Source organism: Carcharhinus amblyrhynchos, chromosome 4, assembly GCF_965287045.1.
Source record: "Carcharhinus amblyrhynchos chromosome 4, sCarAmb.v2.hapA, whole genome shotgun sequence".
Lineage (NCBI taxonomy): Eukaryota > Metazoa > Chordata > Chondrichthyes > Carcharhiniformes > Carcharhinidae > Carcharhinus > Carcharhinus amblyrhynchos.
In genome coordinates, this window is record NC_137327.1 from 14,095,740 (window position 1) to 14,118,608 (window position 22,869).

General features: G+C 42.5%; 1 protein-coding gene across 1 annotated transcript; it reads left to right on the plus strand.

The window, feature by feature from the left end:
* The first annotated feature begins 19,303 nt into the window (after positions 1-19,303).
* On the plus strand, positions 19,304-21,748 carry LOC145342512 (forkhead box protein C2-like). Its single transcript, XM_080188073.1, has one exon. The coding sequence runs from the start codon at positions 19,463-19,465 to the stop codon at positions 20,882-20,884; it is 1,422 nt and encodes a 473-aa protein (XP_080044199.1). The 5' UTR covers positions 19,304-19,462; the 3' UTR covers positions 20,885-21,748.
* Positions 21,749-22,869: the final 1,121 nt, after the last annotated feature.

Consider the following 22,869-nt stretch of genomic DNA (forward strand, 5'->3'; position numbering starts at 1 on the left):
GGAAACTAGAGCACCTGAAGGAAATTCAGTTAAGAAAGCCCACAAACACCTCTACTTTCTCAAAAGACTAAGGAAATTTGGCATGTCAGCTATGACTCTCACCAACTTTTACAGATGCACTATAGAAAGCATTCTTTCTGGTTGTATCATAGCTTGGAATGGCTCCTGCTGTGCCCAAAACCACAAAGAACTACAAAAGGTCCTGAATGGAGCCCACTCCATCACGCAAACCAGCCTCCCATCCATTGACTTTGTCTACACTTTCCACTGCTTTGGCAAAGCAGCCAGCATAATTAAGGACCCCATGCACCCCAGACATTCCGTCTTCCACCTTCTTCCATTGGGAAAAAGATACAAAAGTCTGAGGTCACATACCAACCAACTCAAGAACAGCTTCTTTCCTGCTGCTGTGAGACTTTTGAATGGAGACTTTTGAATCAACCTTGCATTAAATTGATCTTTTGCTACTCTCCAGCTATGACTGTAATGCTGCATTCTGCACTCTCTCATTTCCTTCTGTATGAATCGTATGCTTTGTCTGTATAGCGCACAAGTAATAATATTTTTACCATATGTTAATGCATGTGAGTAATAAATCAAATCAAACCCATGCAGAAGGCAGAAGCAAAACGGAAGCCAGACAGCTTTCACTGTGTGGGCTACTGTCAGGTAAAAAGATGCACTTCTTTTGGGGGAGGGTCACCCCCATTACAGGGAACCCACACCTCAAAAGCATAGCCCCTCTTTAAACCTCATCCACCATCTGTAAAACATGCCCCTGCCCCTCTCCCACCATCCTCCCCAGGATCCAAATGGCTTCTCATTCAGGGACTGCGTGTCCTGCCAGCAGTGTCCACTGACTCGGGTTCGATTCCCACCTTGGGTCACTGTCTGTGTTGAGTTTGCACATTCCCCCCGTGTCTGTATGGGTTTCCTTTGGGTGCTTCGATTTCCTCCCACTGTCTGAAAAACATACTGATTAGATACATTGGCTGTGCTAAATTCTCACTCAGTGTACCCACACAGGTGCCAGAGTGTGGTGACTAGGGGATTTTCACAGTAACTTCATTGCAGTGTCTACTAGTGACACAAATAAATAAACTTAAAACTTAATCCATCCTGGCACTGCTGGGTTTGCAGAGCTGCTGGCCAATCAGATCATTCTTATTTGTCCAATCAACTCTCTGGAGAGGGAACTTCCTTCCAGATGAGGGCAGGAGGCCACTCAGTTACCTCTCCCTCAACACAATGTCACTACAGGGCAGCTGGACTTTTGTTAGGCAGGCTGACCATGGACTCCTTGGTTGGGGAGTGATGTAGGCAGGGTGACTAGCTTTTGCAGAGAAATTTAAGGGATAATCTGCCAAGCGGTTCTGTGTTGAGGGGGTGGGGAGTGGGCAGTCCTGACAGGGTGCTTTGTGGGGCATGAGGTCACCAGGGCAGTGTGAAAACAGGGCAGGAGGAAAGGAGGTGGGGGAGATAGCTCCAGAGCTGCCAGAACACATACACAGGAAATGGGCATGCACTGCCCACTGTAATGTTCTAAATTGTGGGACAAATATGGAAACAACAGCATGCAGCTTGGGAAAGGAGACAGTGGAGTCAGATATAAGACAGTCCTGTATCATGAGAGGTGGATACCCCTCCTCACCCTGAGAAAATCCATCCCCATAATTTTTGAGGTGTATTGTTCTGCATCTTTGTCATTTTCTGTTCTTGTTTTTGCTACTAATCAGTATTAAAACATTATGCACATCATATTGAATGGAGGAGCAGGCATGAAGGTCTGAAGGTCGAGTCTTGCTCCTATTTCCTCTTTAGCTATCTTTCTATGTCATATCTGTTTTACACAAAATGCTGCTTGTTTTATGTCATGTCTGTTCAGATATCTCATAACATCTGCCACACAACTCTCCCTCCATATATACACCTTCTGAAGTAGATAGATTGGAATGTCAATAGAAAATCCAGACCTGTGACTCTGTGGAACATCAAATTATGTATTAATGCATTCAAAATTAATTACACTAAAAACTGCATTTTAAGATGTTTTTGACCATGTTCTTCATGCTCTGATCTAAATGCAAAACTAGAAAGAAAAAACATCTCTGTAGTAACTTTTCCACAATGTTTCACTACCAATGAAGTGTGTTCTTGAAGTATCCTAATCAATATAATAAGGGGAAACACAAAAGTCAATTTTCAGACAGCAATATCCCACAAACAGCTAGTTTGACCAGATAATCTGTTTTGATGATGTTTGTTGAAGGGTAAATATTGGCTAGAACATCATAAAAACTCCTCTGCTCTTTTTCAACATGGTTTCTTTGTGGTCTAAGTGAAATGATAGATGAGGAGGAACTCCTCGCAGAGGGTGGTTAATTTGTGGAACTCACTGCCCCATAGCGCAGTGGAGTCTGAATCATTGAATGGTTTCAAGAAGGAGATAGATATATTTCAATTAAAAAAGGGAGAATGGGATATGGGGAATAGGTGGGAAAGTGGATTTGAGACTAGGGAGAGATCAGCCATGATCTGATTGAATGGTGGAGCAGGCTCAAAGGACTCAATTTGCCTACTTCTGCTCCTACATTCTATAATCCTATAGTTAATGACATAGTCTAATCCAAAAACTGGTATCCCTGACTCCATTACTATTGCACTTAAATAAAAACATCAGTTATATACTTGGGTCTCTTGAGTGGGGCTCAGAGATAGAAATGCAACTACTGAGCCAAAGCTAACTTTGAGAGATAGATTATTATGTTGGTGATTTGTTACCTTACAACAGTGAAGACAGTTTGAAAGTATTGGTTATAAAATACTTTGCAATATTCTGAAATAATTCAAGGCATTATATAAATGCAAGTCCCTTATTTAATTTTTATTTAAAATTCACTCAACTTATTCCTGGGATGAGGGGCTTATCTTATGATGACTGGGTGAACAGGCTGGGTCTATGCCCTTTGGCGCTGAGAAGAATGAGAGGTGATCTTATTGAAACTTATAAAATCCTGAGGGGACTTGACAGGGTAGATACTCGGAGGATGGTTCCACAGGGCGGTACGGTGGCACAGTGGTTAGCACTGCTGCTTCATAGCTCCAGAGTCCTCGGTTCGATTCCTGACTCGGGTCACTGTCTCTGTGGAGTTTGCACATTCTCCTCGTGTCTGTGTGGGTTTTTTACGTGTACTCTGCTTTCCTCCTACCAAAGATGTGCGGGTTAGGTTGATTGGCCATGCTAAGAAATTGCCCCTTAGTGTCCAGAAATGTGTAGGTTAGAGGGATTAGTGGGTTTAATATGTTGGGATATGGGGGTAGGACCTGGGTGGGATTGTGTTTGGTGCAGACTTGATGGGCTGAAGGGCTTCTTTCTGCACTGTAGGGTTCTATGATTTTCCTTCATACTTGTGGGAGGGACTAGATCCAGGGGACACAGATTAAGCTGGAGATGAGAAGAATTTCTTTCCCTCAAAGTGTTTTTAGTATGTGGAATGCTCTTATGCAGGGACTGTGGAGGATGGGTCATTCAACTTATTTAAAGCAGAGATTTCTGATAAACAGAGGAGTCAAACTTTATGGAGGACAGCAAAATGGATTTGAGACCACAACCAGATCAGCCATGGTCTTATTGAATTTTGGAGCAGGCTCAAAGTGTTACTCCTGTTCCTAACTTCTGTGTTAGCTCATGAGAGGTGCATCATAATTCAGTAATATCAATGGTATGCACATTCATTCATGTATGATGAACCAACAGAAAAATGTGAATAATGCTATAAATATCTAATAATGCTGAACCTTGGCGCTAAAGGATCGAGTCAAATAAAATTTAAAAACAATGAACTCTGTGATCGTGTGAATTCCCTGCAGCAGCCGAGGAAATACTGACTTCCAGAACCACAAAAAGTAAAGTTTATTTATTAGTCACAAGTCACACTGCAATGAAGTTACTGTGAAATTCTCCCAGTCGCCACACTATCGCACCTGCCTGGATCAATGCACCTAACCAGCATGTCTTTCAGGCTGTGGGAGGAAATTGGAGCACCCGGAGGAAATCCATGCAGACGCGGGGAGAACATGCAAACTCCACACAGACAGTGACCCAAGCCGGTCCCTGGCGCTGTGAGGCAGCATTGCTAACCACTGTGCCACCGTGACGCCCCTAGTGCACAAGATAAATATTCAGGAAGGCTTGGCAAAGTTACCATTCTCCTGGTTTGATGGATAAATGACTAGATGAGACACACACTGATGCAACACTGTACACTGGGGCAACTTAAATTCAATTAGGAAAAAAAACTGTCTGGTATTCTAGACAAGGAAGTGTGCTGACTGACAAGTCACAAGAACTTAAAGATATGATGAGATAACTGAGTTTATGTTAGGTGAGACAAAAAATTGAAAATGATAAAGTAAACTACAAAAGTAAGTTTTAAATGCAAGAAAATGATTTCCTGCTGCGTGATAAGCACAGTACTCTGTGAAATGGGGTGTGCATGTTGCTGTGGGCTTCAGAAGCCTGGTGTCTGGACCAAATGGCAGCAAGACTGGCTCAGTAACCTTTCAAAAGTTGGCTTCTTAATTGGCACCTCTGGCAGGTGGGTTCTCAATACTGCAGGTCCAATCAGAGGGCCAGCAGCTCTGGAGTCTTAGCAACCCCACTGGGAGAGGTGGACACACTGCTGAGGCAGTTTGGAGACCAGGAGGCATCTCACTTTGCCACAGAGAGCTGTGGGAAAGAGTCCTGTATATTTAAAGCTGAAATAGATTTTTGATCAATAAGAGAACCCTATTGAATTGCAGAGCAAGCATGAGTGGCGGAATAGTCTGTCGACTCATGTTCCTATTTCTTATGGTCTAATGGCTTTATGGTTAAGAACCCTGGCAGCCGCCTCCATTGAGCTGGTGACCTTCATGTGTTGCAGGTGGGGCCAGTCTACTCATGGCAAAATACCAGTGAGGCCACAAAATCACCCTTCGCTGGAGCTTTAACAAGCATGATTATTGAGCTGTCTCCCTGGAGTGAGCAGTCAATCCATTTCACTGCCCACCCTGGGAAGGTTCCCTTACAGCTGGAATGCATTGGATAGCTATCTGAACACTTTTTTTTGGCTCTCCCAACTCCAATCCCACCATTATGTTTTGGAAAAATTGAGCCAATGAGTTTATTCATTTATTTAAGTTTATTTATTTATTTGTCACAAGTAGGTTACATTAACACTGTAATGAAGTTATTGTGCAAATCCTCTAGACACAACACTCCAACGCTTGTTCGGGTATACTAGGGAGAATTTAGTGTGAACGATGCACCTAACCAGCACATCTTTCAGACAGTGGAAGGAAACAAGAGCACCCAAAGGAAACCCATGCAGACATGGGGAGAACATGCCAACTCCAAGCAGACAGTGACCCAAGCCAGGAATCAAACTGAGGTCCATGTCCTGTGAGGCCATAATGCCAATGACTGTGCCACTGTGCCTTCCACTTTACCTTGTGATGAACAGTCCGTGATTAAGCATACAATATGCCATGGAAATTTGTGGGAAAAAGAATTAAGTTGTTGCTTCTGATCATTGCACTTTTTGTCAACTCAGGCAAAATAAATTCAAATCTTTTAATCAGAAACAAAATAAATAATTTCCACCTACCAGTGAATCGAAGAATCTCAGTTCATTGCATATAATCCTCAAAATTCCTCTATGGCCTGCCCCATTCCTGTATTAAAAAAGTCTGCCTGTTCTATTCACATGTTATCTGGTATTATTATACAATGTTATGGTAACAGTGCATTCAAGGCATGGGTTAAAAAAAGCTGGTTTTTGTTTTTGCTTTTAAATTAGGAATATATTGTAGCATATTTTGCAATTTTTGCATTAAACTAATTGTTATAAATGACTGACACTTGTTCTACAATTGCACCCACTGTGACAGGAATAGCCTAGATAAAGTGTAGAGCAAAGCTTCCTCTCCCATGTCTCGACAAAGGAGTTAACTCTAAACTCAAACAGCTCTCCTTACTCTCCTTATTCCACTGGAGTTTCACATCTTGTGGCCATTCTTTCTCAAGACCTTAGTAAGACTATCAATCTGTAATCAGCTTAGAGCTTCAGATTTTGGGCTTTTAAGACTATTTAGTGGTTTTTAGCAAGTCTCTGAACAAGGAGATGGCTAGATTGAAACCCAAATGAAAAGGATAAAAGGATAGTTATTTTAATCAAATTATACCTGGTGCTTCTTGAGGTGGCATAGTGGCACAGTGATTAGCACTGCTGCCTCACAGCGCCAGGGACCTGGGTTCGATTCCTGGTTTGGGTCACTGTCTGTGCAGAGTCTGCATGTTTTCCTTGCGTCTGCATGGGTTTGCACCGTTTCCTCCTGCAGTCTGAAGATGTGTTGATTCGGTGCATTAGCCACGCTAAAATCTCCCTCAGTGCACCCAAACAGGTGCCAGTGTGATGACTCAAGAGCTTTCTTTGCAGCGTTAATATAAGCCTACTTGTGACAATATGCTTGAGAGTGTGATTTTTCATTCTTTACTTTTCTTGGACATTTGTTCAGGTTTTTATATTGGTTCTCAATTAGTCGATTGTATATGAAGATGAGAATTTTTGCATTTGATAGAATGGGTCCCACTTACAAAAACTTAGATGGTTTGACTGTGCATAAGAATACTTAAATGGAAAAGTGACAATGAAGATGGGCATTTTGTTTATATAAGTATATAGAGTGTCGATTATACAACCAGGTCTGATAGTATTGATAAGCACCTTGGTTAGAATGACTCACTGCATTGTTGTGAAGCAAAGCCATATTCTTAAATTCAGATTATTCAAGCTAGTCCAACCATTATGATGTTGGAGTTACCTGGATTCACATCCACAACATGGCCAAAGCCTTTGGATTTGATACAAAGATATGTAGAGGGAAAGGTAGCATTGAGGAAGCCGGGGGCTGCAGAAGGACTTAGGTTAGGAGAATGGGCAAAGAAGTGGCAGACTTGGGATTCCTTGTTCAAAATTCTCTTAAGGTTAACATGCAGGTTCAGTCGGCAGCTATGAAGGCAAATGCAAAGTTAGCATTCATGTCAAGAGGGCTAGAATGTAAGAGCAAGGATGTACTTCTGAGGCTGTATAAGGCTCTGATCAGATCCCATTTGGAATATTGTGAGCAGTTTTGGGCCCCATATCTAAGGAAGAATTACTGGCCTTGGCAAATGGAATTTAATGTTGGCAAGTGTGAGGTGGTCCACTTTGATAGGAAGAATGGTAGGAAGGACTATTACTTACGGGGCGAAAAAGTGCAGCAGGCAACGGTGCAGAGGGACCTCGGGGTCCTTGTGCATGAGTCGCAAAAACCCAGCTTGCAGGTGCAGCAGGTGGTCAGGAAGGCAAATGGGATGCTGGCCTTCATAGCGAGGGGGATTGAATATAAAAGTAGGGAGGTCGTGCTGCAGCTGTATAGGGCATTGGTGAGGCCGCAGCTGGAGTACTGTGTGCAGTTTTGGGCGCCGCACCTGCGCAAAGATATTTTGGCCTTGGAGGGAGTGCAGAGGAGGTTTACTAGGCTGATACCGGAGTTGAGGGGGTTGAGCTATGAGGAGAGGCTGAATAAACTGGGCTTGTACTCGTTAGAGTTTAGAAGAATGAGAGGAGATCTCATTGAGACGTATAAGATGATGAATGAGATGGATAGGATAGAGGTGGAGAGACTCTTCCCGCTCAAAAAAGACAGTAGGACTAGGGGGCACAGCCTCAAGATAAAAGGGGGGCGGTTTAGAACGGAGTTGAGGAGGAACTTCTTCACTCAAAGGGTGGTGAATCTCTGGAATTCTCTGCCCGTTGAAGTGGTGGAGGCTGCCTCGCTAAATATTTTTAAGACGCGGGTTGATGGGTTTTTGATAAGAGAGGGGATTAAGGGTTATGGGGAGAGGGCGGGAAAGTGGAACTGAGCAGAGACAGATCAGCCATGATCTTATTGAATGGCGGGGCAGGCTCGAAGGGCTAGATGGCCTACTCCTGCTCCTATTTCTTATGTTCTTATGTTCTTAAAGGGTCCAAAGGAGGTTCACAAGAATGATCCCTGGAATGAAGAGCTTGTCATATGAAGAACAGTTGAGGACTCTGGGTTTGTACTCACTGGAGTTTAGAAGGATGAAGGGGGATCTTATTTAAGCTTACAGGATACCGTGAGGCCTGGATAGAATGGATGTGGAGAGAATGTTTCCACTAGTAGGAAAAACTAGAACCAGAGGGCACAACTTTCGGCTAAAGGGATGATCCTTTAAAAGAGAAATGAGGAGGAATTTCTTCTGATGGAGAGTGATAAATCTGTGGAACTCTTTGCTGCAGAAGGTTGTGGAGGCCAGGTCATTGAATGTCTTTAAGACAGAGATAGATAGGCTCTTGATTAATAAGGGGTTATGGGGAAAAGGCAGGAGAATGGGGATGAGAAAAATATGAGCCATGATTGAATGGTGGAGCAGACTTAACACGCTGAGTGGCCTAATTTTGCTCCTATGTCTTATGGTCATATTAACTTATGGAATACACGCTTCTCTAGATTATCAGCTCAGTTTTCAGTTCTGAAGAAAGACCATTCAACGGGAAGCAATAACTCTATTTTCTTACTCACAGATGCTGCCGAACAATTTTCAGCTTTCCAAAAACTGCAGTCTTGTTTTGTTCATCTGAACCAAACTGTTGCCAAGTCAGAGAAAAACCATAGGCCCCTATCTACATACTGTACCTTTTTATATTTGCACCAGAAAGATGGGATAGTTTGACTTTGAATCATCTCCACCAAGCTGAATTAGTGTATTTCTTCCTCAGTTGATTTTCCTTAACTCTTTCAGACAGTATTGAAAATCATCATTTGCAGCATGTTGCATTTAAGTTTTTTTTATTCATTCACGGGACATGAGTGTTGCTGGCTGGCCAGCATTTATTGCCCATCCCTAGTTGCCCTTGAGAAGGTGGTGGTGAGCTGCCTTCTTGAATCGCTGCAGTCCATGTGGGTTGACTCACAATGCCGTTAGGGAGGGAATTCCAGGATTTTGACCCAGCGACTGTGAAGGAGTAGCAATCTTTCCAAGTCAGAATGGTGAGCGACTTGAAGGGGAACTTGCAGTGGTAGCATTTCCATTTATTTGCTGCCCTCGTCATTGTAGATGGAAGTGGTCATGGATTTGGAAGGTGCTGTCTAAGGATCTCTGGTGAATTGCTGCAGCTCATCTTGTAAATAGTACACACTGCTGCTCCCGAGCATCGTTGGTGGAGGGATTGAATGTTTCTAGATGTAGTGCCAATCAAGCAGGCTGCTTTATCCTGGATGGTGTCAAGCTACTTGAGTGTTATTGGAAATGCACCCATCCAGGCAAGTGGGAAGTATTTCATCACACTCCTGACTTGTGCCTTGAAGATGGTGGATAGGCTTTGGGGAGTCAGGAGGTGAATTACTCGGCAGAGTATTCTTAGCCTACGATTTCCTTGAATGATTCCCTTTCTGAACCATAGTCTATGTACGTTAGACAAAATATTCAAATATTCAGCAATCTGGAGCAAAAACCTGTAAATAATCAATAATCAATTGCCTTGATGTGATGCAAACACATCTTCAGGTGAAAATGCTGTTGCATTGCTATTTTTGCACCAAATAATGTAATTCCTTCAATAGTTGATGATATGAAATAATTGGTGGATGTTTTCCATGAAAAACACACAAAAGAACAAAAAAAAGCTAATGTTTGATGCTATAGATTCCTCCCTTGTGCCTTTTTTCCACATAAATACTTTATTTTGAAGACACAATAAAAGTGTCTGTGCTATAAAGTATATGATTCATTACCAACATTTGAATGTGATTTTCAAATCACTTCTGATCCTTATCTTTTGACTGAAGTCCATGCCAAAATGAGGAAACTTTGATGCAACTTTATTATAGCTAACAACCTGAGACTCATATCATCTGGCTTCAATGTGGAATTGGTAATCCCTTGATGTAGTGCATTCTGGACTTAGTCTGCTCAACAATGAAGGCCTGTGACAAAGGAGCTGTACAGGAGCATGTGTAATTTGATACATGTGCAAAGGTCCACTCCTATTGTTTCATGTTAGAAAAATATTTTGGAAGCATCTGCTTTCTCCTTATATGTATATATTTTAAATCCATTCCAAGTTTTAAAAGTGCCCTGGTAGTCCAAGAAGTTGTCTATTTTTGAAATGCAAATTTATATTGGGTGAAAGTTAGAGCACAGGAGAGGCATGGTGGCACAGTGGTTAGCACTGCTGCCTCACAGTGCCAGGGAGGAGGCGCCATTCCCTGCTTAGATGACTGTCTGTGCAGAGACTGCACATTCTCTTCGTGCCTGCATGGGTTTCCTTTGGGTATCCAGTTTCCTCTCACAGTCTGAAAGATGGGCTGGTTAAGTGCTAAACTCTCCTTCAGTGTATCTGAACAGGTGCCAGAGTGTGGCGACTAGGGGATTTTCACAGTAACTTCATTGCAGTGCTATGTAAGCCTCCGCAATGTGGAGTTGCTGGCGTTGCATTGGGGTAGTCATAGTAAATAGCCTCACAACACCAGGTTAAAGACTAACAGGTTTATTTGGTAGCAAGAGTTTTGGAAGTGTTGTCTCTTCATCAGGTGAGTGCTCCGAAAGCTACCAAATAAACCTGTTGGACTTTAACCTGGTGTTGTGAGACTACTCACTGTAAGCCTACTTGTGACACGAATAAATAAACTTTTTAAAATAGACAGCAAAAATTTAAATTGATGGAAGACACCTGCCCCATTTGGTAGTCGAGTTTTTCTAGATTGAGAACTGATGCCCCATTATGCTATACCTTTTTTGAACAGTTCACACCAAAAATTACTTCTCAAAAATGTCAGTAGAATTCCAGCCCTGGAGCATTGAGAGCGGGGTTTTCTGTGTCGCTTTCTTTGTACGTGAAAAGCTGAGATTTTTTTTCCCCTGAAATATCAGTCTTTTAGTTATTATTCTCCCAAGTTCCTGGAATTTAAAATAAACATTATGAAAATTCTCAGATCGCCCGAGATATTGTCAATGTTTGTCACCCTTGATCAATCCAAAGTTATGTCAGTGTTAAGCAATGGCAATGTGCACGGCAGAATTAGTCAGGAAATCTCCACACAATCTCATGGCACGGATATGGACAGCAATCTGTGTAAGAAGACACGACAGAGTGGGCTGACTGAGATCAGCTGCTTTTTTTCCCCTAATCGGTCGTTTCTTGGCCTTTAGATATATGTTTGCAACAGCCTTAAAGAGGCTGTTCGACAAAGTAAACAATTGTTAAAAAATATACACAGTATATTGCAATCGGGAACTGCGACAAGAGGAAAATACTTACGTTCTGGGCACTTTACTGACAGCTGCATTGTTTTGCGTGGAAATTGCTGACATCACTCAATGGAAACTGACAAACTGAAGCCTTGGAGTCAAGCTGAAAAATAAAACCCTTTAAAAATACTTCTTAATATTTGTATCCCAGGAGGCAGGAGGATGGGGGCTTGAAAAATAATATATCATGCAAATATAACCCAAAATATTACTACTTGTCTTAGAAAATGCAAAAACTCAGCAATCTCCTGATATGAACGCCCATCCCTATAAAATGTGGTTTTCCTTCTTACTAACCAGCAAAAAAGCAAGAAATTATGTGCTACTTTCAATGTTGAAGCAACAGAAAGAAGTATGCCTTAAATAAATTTATTTAGAGCATTAGTATCTGATCATTCCCTTAATTGTGCCTTCCTGTATATTTTCTTGCAACTGACACTCAACAAGTCAAACACATAAATTCAACACATTATTTCATTTCATCGCTTCCAAAATTCAATAAATCCTAAGATGGGAGAAGACATACTGGAAATATATCGCGTTTCACAACCCAATTTCATAATTAGTTAGACGATGATAATGTCACGTTGACCCACATTAGGGTTGGAATGTTCATTTTACGAATAGCATGTTTTTCAAAATAGCATATCATTTTGACAACTTTCATTTCATTTTACAACAGTCATCATATCAAAGTAATAGGTTCAGTGAGGTCGAATACTTTGGATTAAAATGGTGTTCTAAAATGTTTGGTACTGCTTTGGACCCTTCAATGGCTGTGCTTTAGTTGATTTGCTAGTTTTCAGAATGTTGTTGTTTTATCTCTTTTTTTGTTCAGTGGATTTGCAAAAGTAACGCTCCTTTTTTAGGCTGCACATGTTCAACTTAATTCCTAGACCCGATATGTGATATGTATTTAATTTCCAATGTTCTTCCGTCGAGGAAAAAAATACAAAAGTCTGAAGTCACGTACCAACCGACTCAAGAACAACTTCTTTCCTGCTGCGGTCAGACTTTCGAATGGACCTACCTTGTATTAAGTTGATCTTTTGTCTGCACCCTAGCTATGACTGTAACACTACATTTTGCACACTCTCCTTTCCTCCTCTATGTACAGTATGCTTTGTCTGAAAAGCGCACAAGAAACAATACTTTTCACTGTATGCTGATGCATGTGACAATAATAAATAAAATCAAGTTTGAGGAGCTTCAGTTGTCTGTCCAATTTCCGTTCACCAACTGTGGGGGTGCCTGTCCCCCGTTGTGGCAGCAGGTGACATTATTTATACCTCACCCGGCATCGCTAAATAAACAGTCATCATCGCATTGCTGTTCGTGGGACCTTGCAGTGTGCATGCTGTTTGCAAACTGGTTGCCCCACTGTATTCCAGCAGTGACAACGCTTCAAATGAACTTCGTTGGTTATCATTGAAATCATTGAAGCCATTCCGTAAATACAAACATTTTTGGTTTACCTTCGTTTTTTTTGTTCGCCAGACATCATTGCTTACTCAGATAGTGAATTTGAAAACTGTTTTAACTGGTTCCTGCCCGTTTTTTTAACCAGTCACGCTTAATATAAATCTACGGAAATAAATTGGGGAAAGAGGATTGTGCACAATCTGCTTGCTCAAAATGTAACTTAGACATTGGTGGAATGGTTCTAAGTATGATGGTTCAAAATATATTTGACCAGCTTGAACTTGAATTCGTGGAGAACCTGTATTTGCGTGGCACCTAATGATCCAGGAGTATTCCAACGCACTCTAGAACCTAGTATGGGGTTTGTATTTAATCACCAAACTGCTGCTTGAAATGTCATCGCTGTTCTGTGCCGTCAGGTACGTTTTTGCCCAGAAATTAAAAAAAACAGCCGCTCTGCATTTATATAGCGCCTTTCGCAACCACTGGGCTGCCTGACATACCTGACGAAGGGGTAGCTCTCCGAAAGCTAGTGGCTTGTGCGACAACATATACCTGTTGGACTTTAACCTGGCGTTGTGAGACTTCTTCCTACCTGACAGCCAGTGGTGACGTGGGAATGCTATCCCAAGTGCAGAAACACGGGTCACATTTGTTTGCTGTGTCGTGTGGACACGGGCAGACGAAGGAACAGTCACACAGAATCGCAGCGCGTGTAAAAAAAATACCTTTGACATTATATTATTCGTACCTTTCTGCGCGCGTTGTTTTGCAGATTATTGACAACCACCAAGTCTGTTGTTTTTAAACAGCAGTTGTGCTGGTGAGGGAATGGGGAGGGGGCGGGGTGGGGGTCAAGGGGAGCCTCTATAAAATGTCACAATCAAATCCCAGATCACAAGCATCACAAATCAGTGGAAAGGAAAACGCACCAAGTGCTGATGGCCACACGGCTAAAGGTGAAAGGAGATTTGGAGCAAGTGGGAAACTTCCTGCAGAGCTAATCTTCTCCCCCCACACCACCACCCACCCCCATCTCTCCAACCATCGCTATCTCCTAATCAGTTGCTCCATCCTTTTCTTATTAATGATTAGGCTATTTCAAAAAAAAATCCTTTTCGCCCCAACGCAGTAAATCTTCTCTCTTCCTGTCGCGTAAACCATAAATTCTCTTTACAATGGATGCTGCAATTAGGAATTATTATTGTGTAATCCAAAGATTAATGCTCTCATTTCCTTTCGAAGGTGATGTAGGGGTGGGGGGGGGGGGAAAGAGGAGGTGGAAATTGTTGACCCGTTTATTCGGAAAAAAAATATGAAAACGCGCAGGTACATGTTCAATTATAAATAAACTTGAAAAAATTATGTCTTGATAATAAAGGCGAAATTGGCAAGCGTCTAACTGCGACAATGGCACATTAACAAGTCCCTGTTTCAACCGATAAGGACAGCTTTGATTCTCCGAAAGGAGAGTTTGTTGTTAAAATGTCTGCAAAGTGGTAGCTAATATTCCAGACAGAGACAGCGCCTGTGACAATTCGGTTCTACTGCGTTAAGTTCTGCCACAATACACAATAACGTCTTAATCTGCTGTCTTTCCCCTCTGTCCTTGCGAAGTATCATTATTTTTCTTTTCTCTCTCTCATTTTCTTCTCTCTTGATCCTAACCTGCTGCCCTCCAGCCAAGCCCGGGTGCAGTTGCAGTCAATTTAGTCTTATAGCGATGGAGAACCAGCTGGGAGAGAGAAAAAGAGGGGGGGAAAGTGTGATTATTTTGCTCTCATTCCTCCCACACGAAGTGCATCGTTTATTCATTCAGATCACACACAATTTCATGCAGCTTCATTGGCAGGACATTCATTTATTTTTGATGTGTTTGCATTTCCCAAGGTTTTTTACTTTAGTTTACTCATCTCGAAATCGTTACATCGTCGGGAAAGAAATATTGAAACAAAATAAAACAAGTGACTCTTAACCTTGGAAACATTTTTCGCCGCTTCACGGCGTTCAAACGAAAACAAACACATTTTATTCCAACTCGCTTATACTGTATACATGCGTATATTGGAGTCCTGCGCGACCTCAAAATAAGAACTCTTTGGTACTGCCAGTTTGTACTTATGTTTCTGATGCAAACACTCAAATTTAACGAACAGAAGTAGACTCTTTCGGCGGCGCTGGGGACGAATCTATATGAAGAAAGGCTGAAATTTCAAGAAATCTAACTGCGAGGGACTGGATGGATATAATCGCTTCGTGTCTTCCTTGTAAACCCAAGCGCTTCTTCGGAGCCCGCCTCGTTAACTGGGTGTTTTGTTGTCCGCAGTTCGTTTCTACTCCAGCTCACGCTGAGGCGACTCCGTGCCAGAATGGACCAAGGTTAAAAATGTAAACAAACCCATCCTTAAAATGCAACGCATTTCGATTCTGAAAGAAGACAATTTTTGGATCTTGCATTGGGTGGGGTGGGGGGGGGGGTAAACTAGGGAAACAGAAATTATGATTTAAAGCGTTGGGAGTAATGAATGGAAGAGAGGAAGGTTTTTTTGTCGAATATTTTATAAATCCGTTGACATGTCTATTGGGCATCGCTCTGGTTTTAAGACCCGTTATCTAATGCCGGAGTAGTTGGGTATTACAACAAGCGTATTGTAAACGAATCCTAGACAAATCAAATGAATCTGCACAGAAATCTTTCTTTGTTTTTGAAGTGTCAACACATTAACCCATAACCCATTCATTAATAGCAGCGGGCACTTATATCGAAAACAAACCAATTAGATGTCCCTCCACAATTTTATTATACATTTTAAATTAAAAAGAAATCCTATTTATTCGGCTGTGGTATTATTTTTATATCTGTGACCAATATGCATACATTTCTCTTGTAACACTTTGTACATTACCTCTCAAACTCAATAAACTTTTGGGCGTATTTTTTTCCAGTACATTGCTGAACTCCAAAGCAACATATTCGTCCGGGTGATTTTAAAAGCCTCAGACTATGCATTCTTCCCATCAATTTCAGGTCTTAATGGTCACTTGTAACCAACGAGCAGAATGGTGTGGTTTTTTTTGGTGACCTCCCGATTCTAAACGGTGGGAATGAAATTAAACGCGAAAATCGGTAACGAAGAATGTGCAGAAGGCCGGGAGAAAAAAAATGTCCTGTTCATGTTAATCAGCTCAGGTAAAGGTATAAAGATATTTCCCCCCCCCCCAAAAAAATACAGGGAATCCTGCAGGAATGAACATCATCACGAGGGGGCAGTATTTAATAGAGAATATGAAGGGTCTGTCTCGAACAAGTGCGTACAACCCAGTGGGTTTCTCGCTGAAAACTTACCGCCTCTTTGCACCGTGACGGACGCCCAGTACTCCCAATGCTCAAGTAAATGCGGGGGTGAAAGGGGAGAACCTCACACCATGTTAGATTGTGTGTGGGGGGGGGAGGGGGGCGGGAGAAAGGGTAGGGGGTTGTTTAGCTCAATGGCAAACTCATAAAATCATGCATTATTGCAAATCAATTCGATCGGGCAAATAACATTCTACTCATTCATACTACCGTTGTCACTGAATTCATCTTCCAGGTCCCCTTTACACCGTAAATGTGGATTTGTATTTTTTTTGTCCCTTGAAAACACGGAATCCTCGCACAGAATACTAAACCTCACCGATATAATCTTCAACTCATTGTCAAATGACGATTTATATCATTCGAATGGGGAAATAGCTGTTATCTATTTGGTATCCAGCAACATTGGCCTATATTAATTGAGGGAAGATCCTTTCGGGGGTGGGGGGGGGGGGGACGGGGGCGGGGGTGGTGGGGAACGGCAGGAGGAATTAGCTTGGCAAAGAGAATGGCCAGGGTTCAAGCCAAGGGGAATTCTGACCTATCTCCCCATGTACCTCCCTGCTACTGAAGACATTTTTGTTCTTGCCCTGACTTCTGCAACGGGTTGTTATTGCTGCCACTGAACCATGGTGCTTTCAGTTGGTATTGACATTAGGATCAGCACAGACACAATAAAACGCGGAGACATAATATTTGTTCGTCGATTTCAATGTGTCATTTAGAACTGACTTGCTGTGACAATTCAAAAAAATGCTGTGTGTGAGAGAGAGAGAGAGAAAGAGAAAACCCCGCTTAGGGTGGCTGAGATTATCAAGTAAGTTCAGCGATTCACCACCGAGACCTCATTCAGACAAGAAAGCCATTACATTGCTTGACAAGAGCAAAAAAAATCACATTCGCATCATCCATACACTGGATTTAAAAAAAAATCCCATTCTCTCACTGCTCTATCCCAGTTATGTATGGTCAGTACTCATGATTTGGCTGGTAGGATGCTACCTCCAGTGCTTTATTGTAAAACAGTTGTTTACACTGATTTAAGCGTAGCTGGCAATCATTTACACCACTCCCCCACCCCCACAATCAATAAAGGCAAATCCATATCATCCCCATCTCCTACAGTTCTCCCATTATTTCTACGGCCTGTCCCTGAGTGCCTGATTTTAAGCAACATTTGAATTCCACCAAGCGCCAGTCCGCTTGGCTGCAATTGTGCAGACACTTTCCCGGGGACAGTATTACCATGGCATGTACAAACCGAAGCTGATTGACACGCCGGTGAAAATGACACAGGCAGATGGATAGAGGTATGGAGGTGCATGAGTGTGAGCATCCTTCAAACAAACCCAAACGGTAGTCAGATGCATAAACTAATGTCAGAGGAGCACTTGCTGAGAAGCCAGTTGCCTTCCCACGTTTAGAATCATATCCCGATTATTGTTTAAGTAGTAATTAATCCAAAATTAACGAGAGTGTTTTTTTTGTTTTGGCTTGATTGCAATAACATTTTGATCCCTCGCTCGCCGGCTGACAAAATTCGATAGACACTCCACAGCCGTCTCATTAGTTTGTGGGACTCGCTGAAAAGCCAAAACGGAAAACAATTCTGAAAACTGTTCCAGTGTTGGGAGAAGGGGGGTGTCTGTAGATAACAGCAACACAAATAACTCGACAAAATAAAGAGAAAACGGTTATCAAAGTCCGCCAGACTTCAGTGGGGGGTTTTGGCACAGGACGTTTCTCACTTATCAATCTCATTATTACCCAAATAGGCAACCTGATTAAAACCGGTTAAACGCGTGAAATAAAATAATCCAGGAGGCAGAGCAAGGAATTAGCATCAGATACATGAACCATAAAACAATCCTTGAAATTTAGGTTTAATAAATCCTGCCGATAATATCCCCTCTTCTCTTTTTGGTTTAATTTTGAATGGGGAGGGGTGTGTTGGAGAGGGAGAAGCGGGAACCCAAATTACAACCGAACTTCACCGATTTTACAACGAAAAGTGTAATCGATTTCCACGCGAGTGGACCAGGAGGAAAATAAATGTGTAGCGTATTTAATAAAGTGCCTGGAGATTTAAATCGAGTGCACACTTTGAACAAGGTGAATTCTGACTTGCCTTACATTCAGGACTACTAATTTTAAGCTGGAATGCGTTGTCCTGTTTTGTTTGCATGCAGTGTATCGTTCGAACAAATATCTACTCGTGTTATTTCTGTGATTTTACATACAATCGAAATATAGTTTTCATGCCTTTATAAGGTCAACTTTCCATGCATTCCTTGGTGTATCCGTTTTTGGGGTAACCGGCCAGTAACTGCACGCCAGTTTCACCATCGGTACAACATGTTTGAAGTCAGCGTTTATGTTTAAAAATATTTTACTTACCTTCAAAATTCTTGTTTGAACTTTTTTTTAGTTACATGTTGAATTTGGGACTTTTCAGAATAAAATCTACAACAGTCAAATGAAAGTACAACAATATATTTGTGTGCGTGTGTATGTACATCTATACCTATATATGGCATCATTTTACTTTGCTATGTGAGGGGGAATATAAGAATAGGTACCTTGTCAAAAGACGCCCTTCGCTAATTAATAAAACCGGACTAACCCATAATGAAACTGTTACGTTGCTTGGGGCTTTTTTAAGGGGGGGGGGGGGCTAATCCATCGTTCCCATTCATTTATTGATTGACAAACAAAGTGCGCTTGAAATCTGAAAAGAATGAGCTTTTTTTTGTTAATTACAACGGGCTGTTCCTGCGATATTTTCGTTAGAAAGAGGCAATTTCACGTGGGTAAAGATAACGCAGTAAGTGAGACTTGATCCAAAATAAAATCTCAGTGATTTAAACCTCAGTAACTTACACTCCCTTCAGGATAAGATTCATATAGACCAGGACAAGATGCCCATTCCGTAAAATGTATAAACTATTTACAATGCATTATATTGTTCCCCCCCCCCCCCCCGCCACCACCCCCTCTCTATCTCAGTCAAACCTGTTTCATTTTACATTACGCCACCTACGTGCGTCGATATGTATTAACGCCCTCCAGCTCCGGCTGTGATAGGTCGAAAGTTTGGGGAGAGGGAGGAGCCTGCCTGCCGTAAAAGACTCGCTCGCCTGAAAGTTTTTGAAACTTCCCCAAACCTTTAGGACTATCTCCGGGCGCGCTCTTAATCAAGGACTAAAAAAAAATTGGATCCACGCCTTGAAACAATAAAAAAAGAAAAGAAATTATTTCTCCATACTAGCTCCAAGCAGCGTTCTGTGTCGAACCCAACTCAAAAAATTCAGAATACCACCCCGACGATGCAAGCGCGTTACCCAGTGTCAGACCCCAATGCTCTGGGAGTTGTGCCTTACATCAGCGACCAAAATTATTACCGAGCCGCCGGCAGTTATGGCAGCATGCCCACCCCGATGAGTGTGTACTCGGGACATGATCAGTATACTACAGGTATGGCAAGATCGTACGGACCCTACCACCATCACCAGCAACCAGCTCCTAAAGACCTGGTCAAGCCTCCTTACAGTTACATCGCCCTCATAACTATGGCAATCCAGAACGCTCCTGATAAGAAAATTACTCTCAATGGAATCTATCAGTTTATCATGGACCGCTTTCCATTTTACCGTGAAAATAAACAGGGCTGGCAGAACAGCATCCGTCACAACTTATCTCTGAACGAGTGTTTTGTTAAAGTGCCCCGGGACGATAAAAAACCGGGCAAAGGCAGCTACTGGACGCTGGACCCGGACTCCTACAACATGTTCGAGAACGGCAGCTTCTTGCGGAGGAGGAGGAGGTTTAAGAAGAAGGACGCCATCCGGGACAAGGAGGAGCGGGACCGCCAGCAGAAAGAGCCCAAGGGGGGCCAGAACGTGGCCTCCCAGACCGACACCTGTAAAGAGGGCGCCGAGAAGAAAGTGGTGGTCAAGAACGAAGCCATGTCCCCCGGCATGCCTGTCATCACCAAGGTGGAAAGCTTGGAGAGCCCGGATAACAGCAGCCTAATCCAAGACAGCCCCAGGAGCGTGGCCTCCACGCCGTCCGTTTCGACTGAAAACTCCATCCCAGAGCCTAATCCCACCAACAACAACGCTCTGTCTGGCTTCAGCGTGGAAAATATCATGACATTAAGGACATCTCCGCAAGGGGATCTCAGCCCGGTGGCTGTGCCCTCCAGCAGGACTGGTATGGGACCCTCACTGCCTGTCAATTACCCCCAGACTCAACAATCCCTCTACAGCCCATCCTGCAACCACAACATGGACTCCAGTGGAAGTTACCATTGCAGCATGCGAACCATGAGCCTGTACGCGGGGGACAGGAACAACCACATGCTGGTGCCCACCACGTTGGAGGAAGCTATCTCAGACCATTCTGTTAGCACCAGCTCGTCGTTGAACGCCATGAATCTGAGCACAGGGCCGGAAGGTGTCCTCACCTCCAGCCACCACCAGCAGACTGGGGGCGCGGGCCAAGCCGCCTCCTGGTACCTGAACCACGGGGCAGACCTCAATCACCTCTCGGGCCACACGTTCGGCGGCCAGCAGCAGACTTTCCCCAATGTCCGGGACATGTTTAACTCCCACCGGCTCGGCATTGAGAGCTCAGCCCTCAGTGACCATCAGGTGAGCGGGAACACAAGCTGTCAAATACCTTATCGATCAACACCGTCAGTATACCGTCATTCGGGCCCATACGCCTACGACTGCAATAAGTATTGATTTAGAAAGCAACCTATCTATCTTTTTTTTAAATAGAAAAAATGTATATTGGGACATGACAACAAAACTGCGAAAAAAAACACAATGTAAGACTGCACATAAAATGATGACTGAGATTTTCCAAACAGCATTGAGTGGCCGAATGTGTTGACGAGTTGAAGTTAGGGAGTGTGTATAAAGAGTTTGAAAACACAGCAATCGTTTAACATTCTTAAAATAAGGGAGACCTACTTGAATAATTAAAGTTTAGCGAAATGGCAACCGCCAAATGTGGGGTCTAAACTGTCTGATGGACCAATATTCTAGTGATACCTTGTATGTTTTGTTTATGCAGTATTTGTTTAGTACAATCACGTTCCATTTTCGACAGCTGAGGATTCCCCCCCCCACCTCCCCTCCCACCTTTTGTCCCGTGTTGATGCGACGTTATATTTGATGTAAAATGTACGATTTTCTATGGAGGCTGCGTTACAGAGCCATTTAATATATTTGAAAGTTCAGTTCACTGGATGTTGTCTTTTTTTTTGAAAAAAGTTCCCCAGCCATTGTAAAGTGCCAAAGCATAACTGTTATTCAACCTCAAGTTTTATAGTCATGTGCCTTGTACAGTGTAATTTTTATTACGTTCTTATCATCGATATATTTGCTCCGTTTAAAACCAAAGAACTAATTTATTGGATGCATAGTATTTTTCTAAAACTCGAAATCTCTTTTTTTTAAAGTGAAAGTTCTGCATTGCAGACTCAGGCCCCTTGTGCACCCTTTAATCTGTAGTGGATTCCTCTCCTTTCGGAGTTCGGTTGATCTTAATTTCTGTATTTATCTGAAAAAAAAGAAACCCAGAATAAATCAGTGTTTTTTTTTGCCTTACTTTAAGGTGGTGGCTTTTTTTGTGTGTATGGGTTTAATGCATGCTGCTTTGTAATTGGCCGTTTGTCTGGTCTTTGCGGATTTCTCTGAATATAACCCGTGCAGGTTTCCACTAAGTCTATGATCAAGTCGATGCCTACTTAACTGCAGATTAGTTTAGCAGAGTAGCATCAAACTGCACGCCTTGCGATGAAGGGTTGACTAATATCACATCGTGTCTTTGCTGACAACTATTAAGTTCCCAAAGCTGGCAAATAGTCGCCAAAAGCTAGTGCTTAAGTCGTGTAAAAATCAAAGAATGGTAAACTGAGAACAAACAAGTTTAGATCAAACATGCCAAGAGTCTGAGGGGGTCTTATGTAGCTTTCAGCCTATTCTTTAAAGGGCAACTTAATGTCTTTGTGAGTGCATTTTTAAAAACAATCATAAATAGTTCGACGTAATAAGGTCATGTGTTTTGCCACGATACAGCTTTAATGAACATGGCTATTTCTAGTTGCTGTTCTGCAGGATGCGCCATTCTCTCATTAGTATATCAGTTGATTACAAAGCGTTCTATTTACAAAGTTAAAACTCCGAAGCGTTCCAAGAGCCTCAGAACTTAGAAATCTGAGACGATGCAAGTCCCTTCACTTGACAGACTTCGCAGTCAATTTTAAATTAATTCATCAGATGTTCAAAAGCAACCAAGCACCGAGAGAAGGGGGCCCGCAGCAAAGCGACTCGCGGCCCTTCCAATGTCCCAACATGGTTGCCCATTGTCAGGAACTCGCAACAAACCTGAAGCTAGGCCGGTGTAAATATATTTTGCAGATCTGTCTGCAAAAGGCCTCAGAAAGCCTGGTGCTGTAACTCAGAATATTGAGACTTTGGGGGGCAAAATGGTGTAACTTTTCTGACAGTCCTTAAAAAAAAGTGAGGTTTACTGTTAATTCCACGCAAAATATTTCGAGGTTATAGTTCCTGATTCTATATTTACTTATCGTGATGTATTTCCTCTACACGGTTATTGGGGCTGTAGTGCGTTGAATGAGTGTCATGTTAAAAACTACCAAGGCCCGTGGCCAAGTGCTCATCCCGACAGACTCCACTGTAAGCTAGCCTTGGCAGGTTTG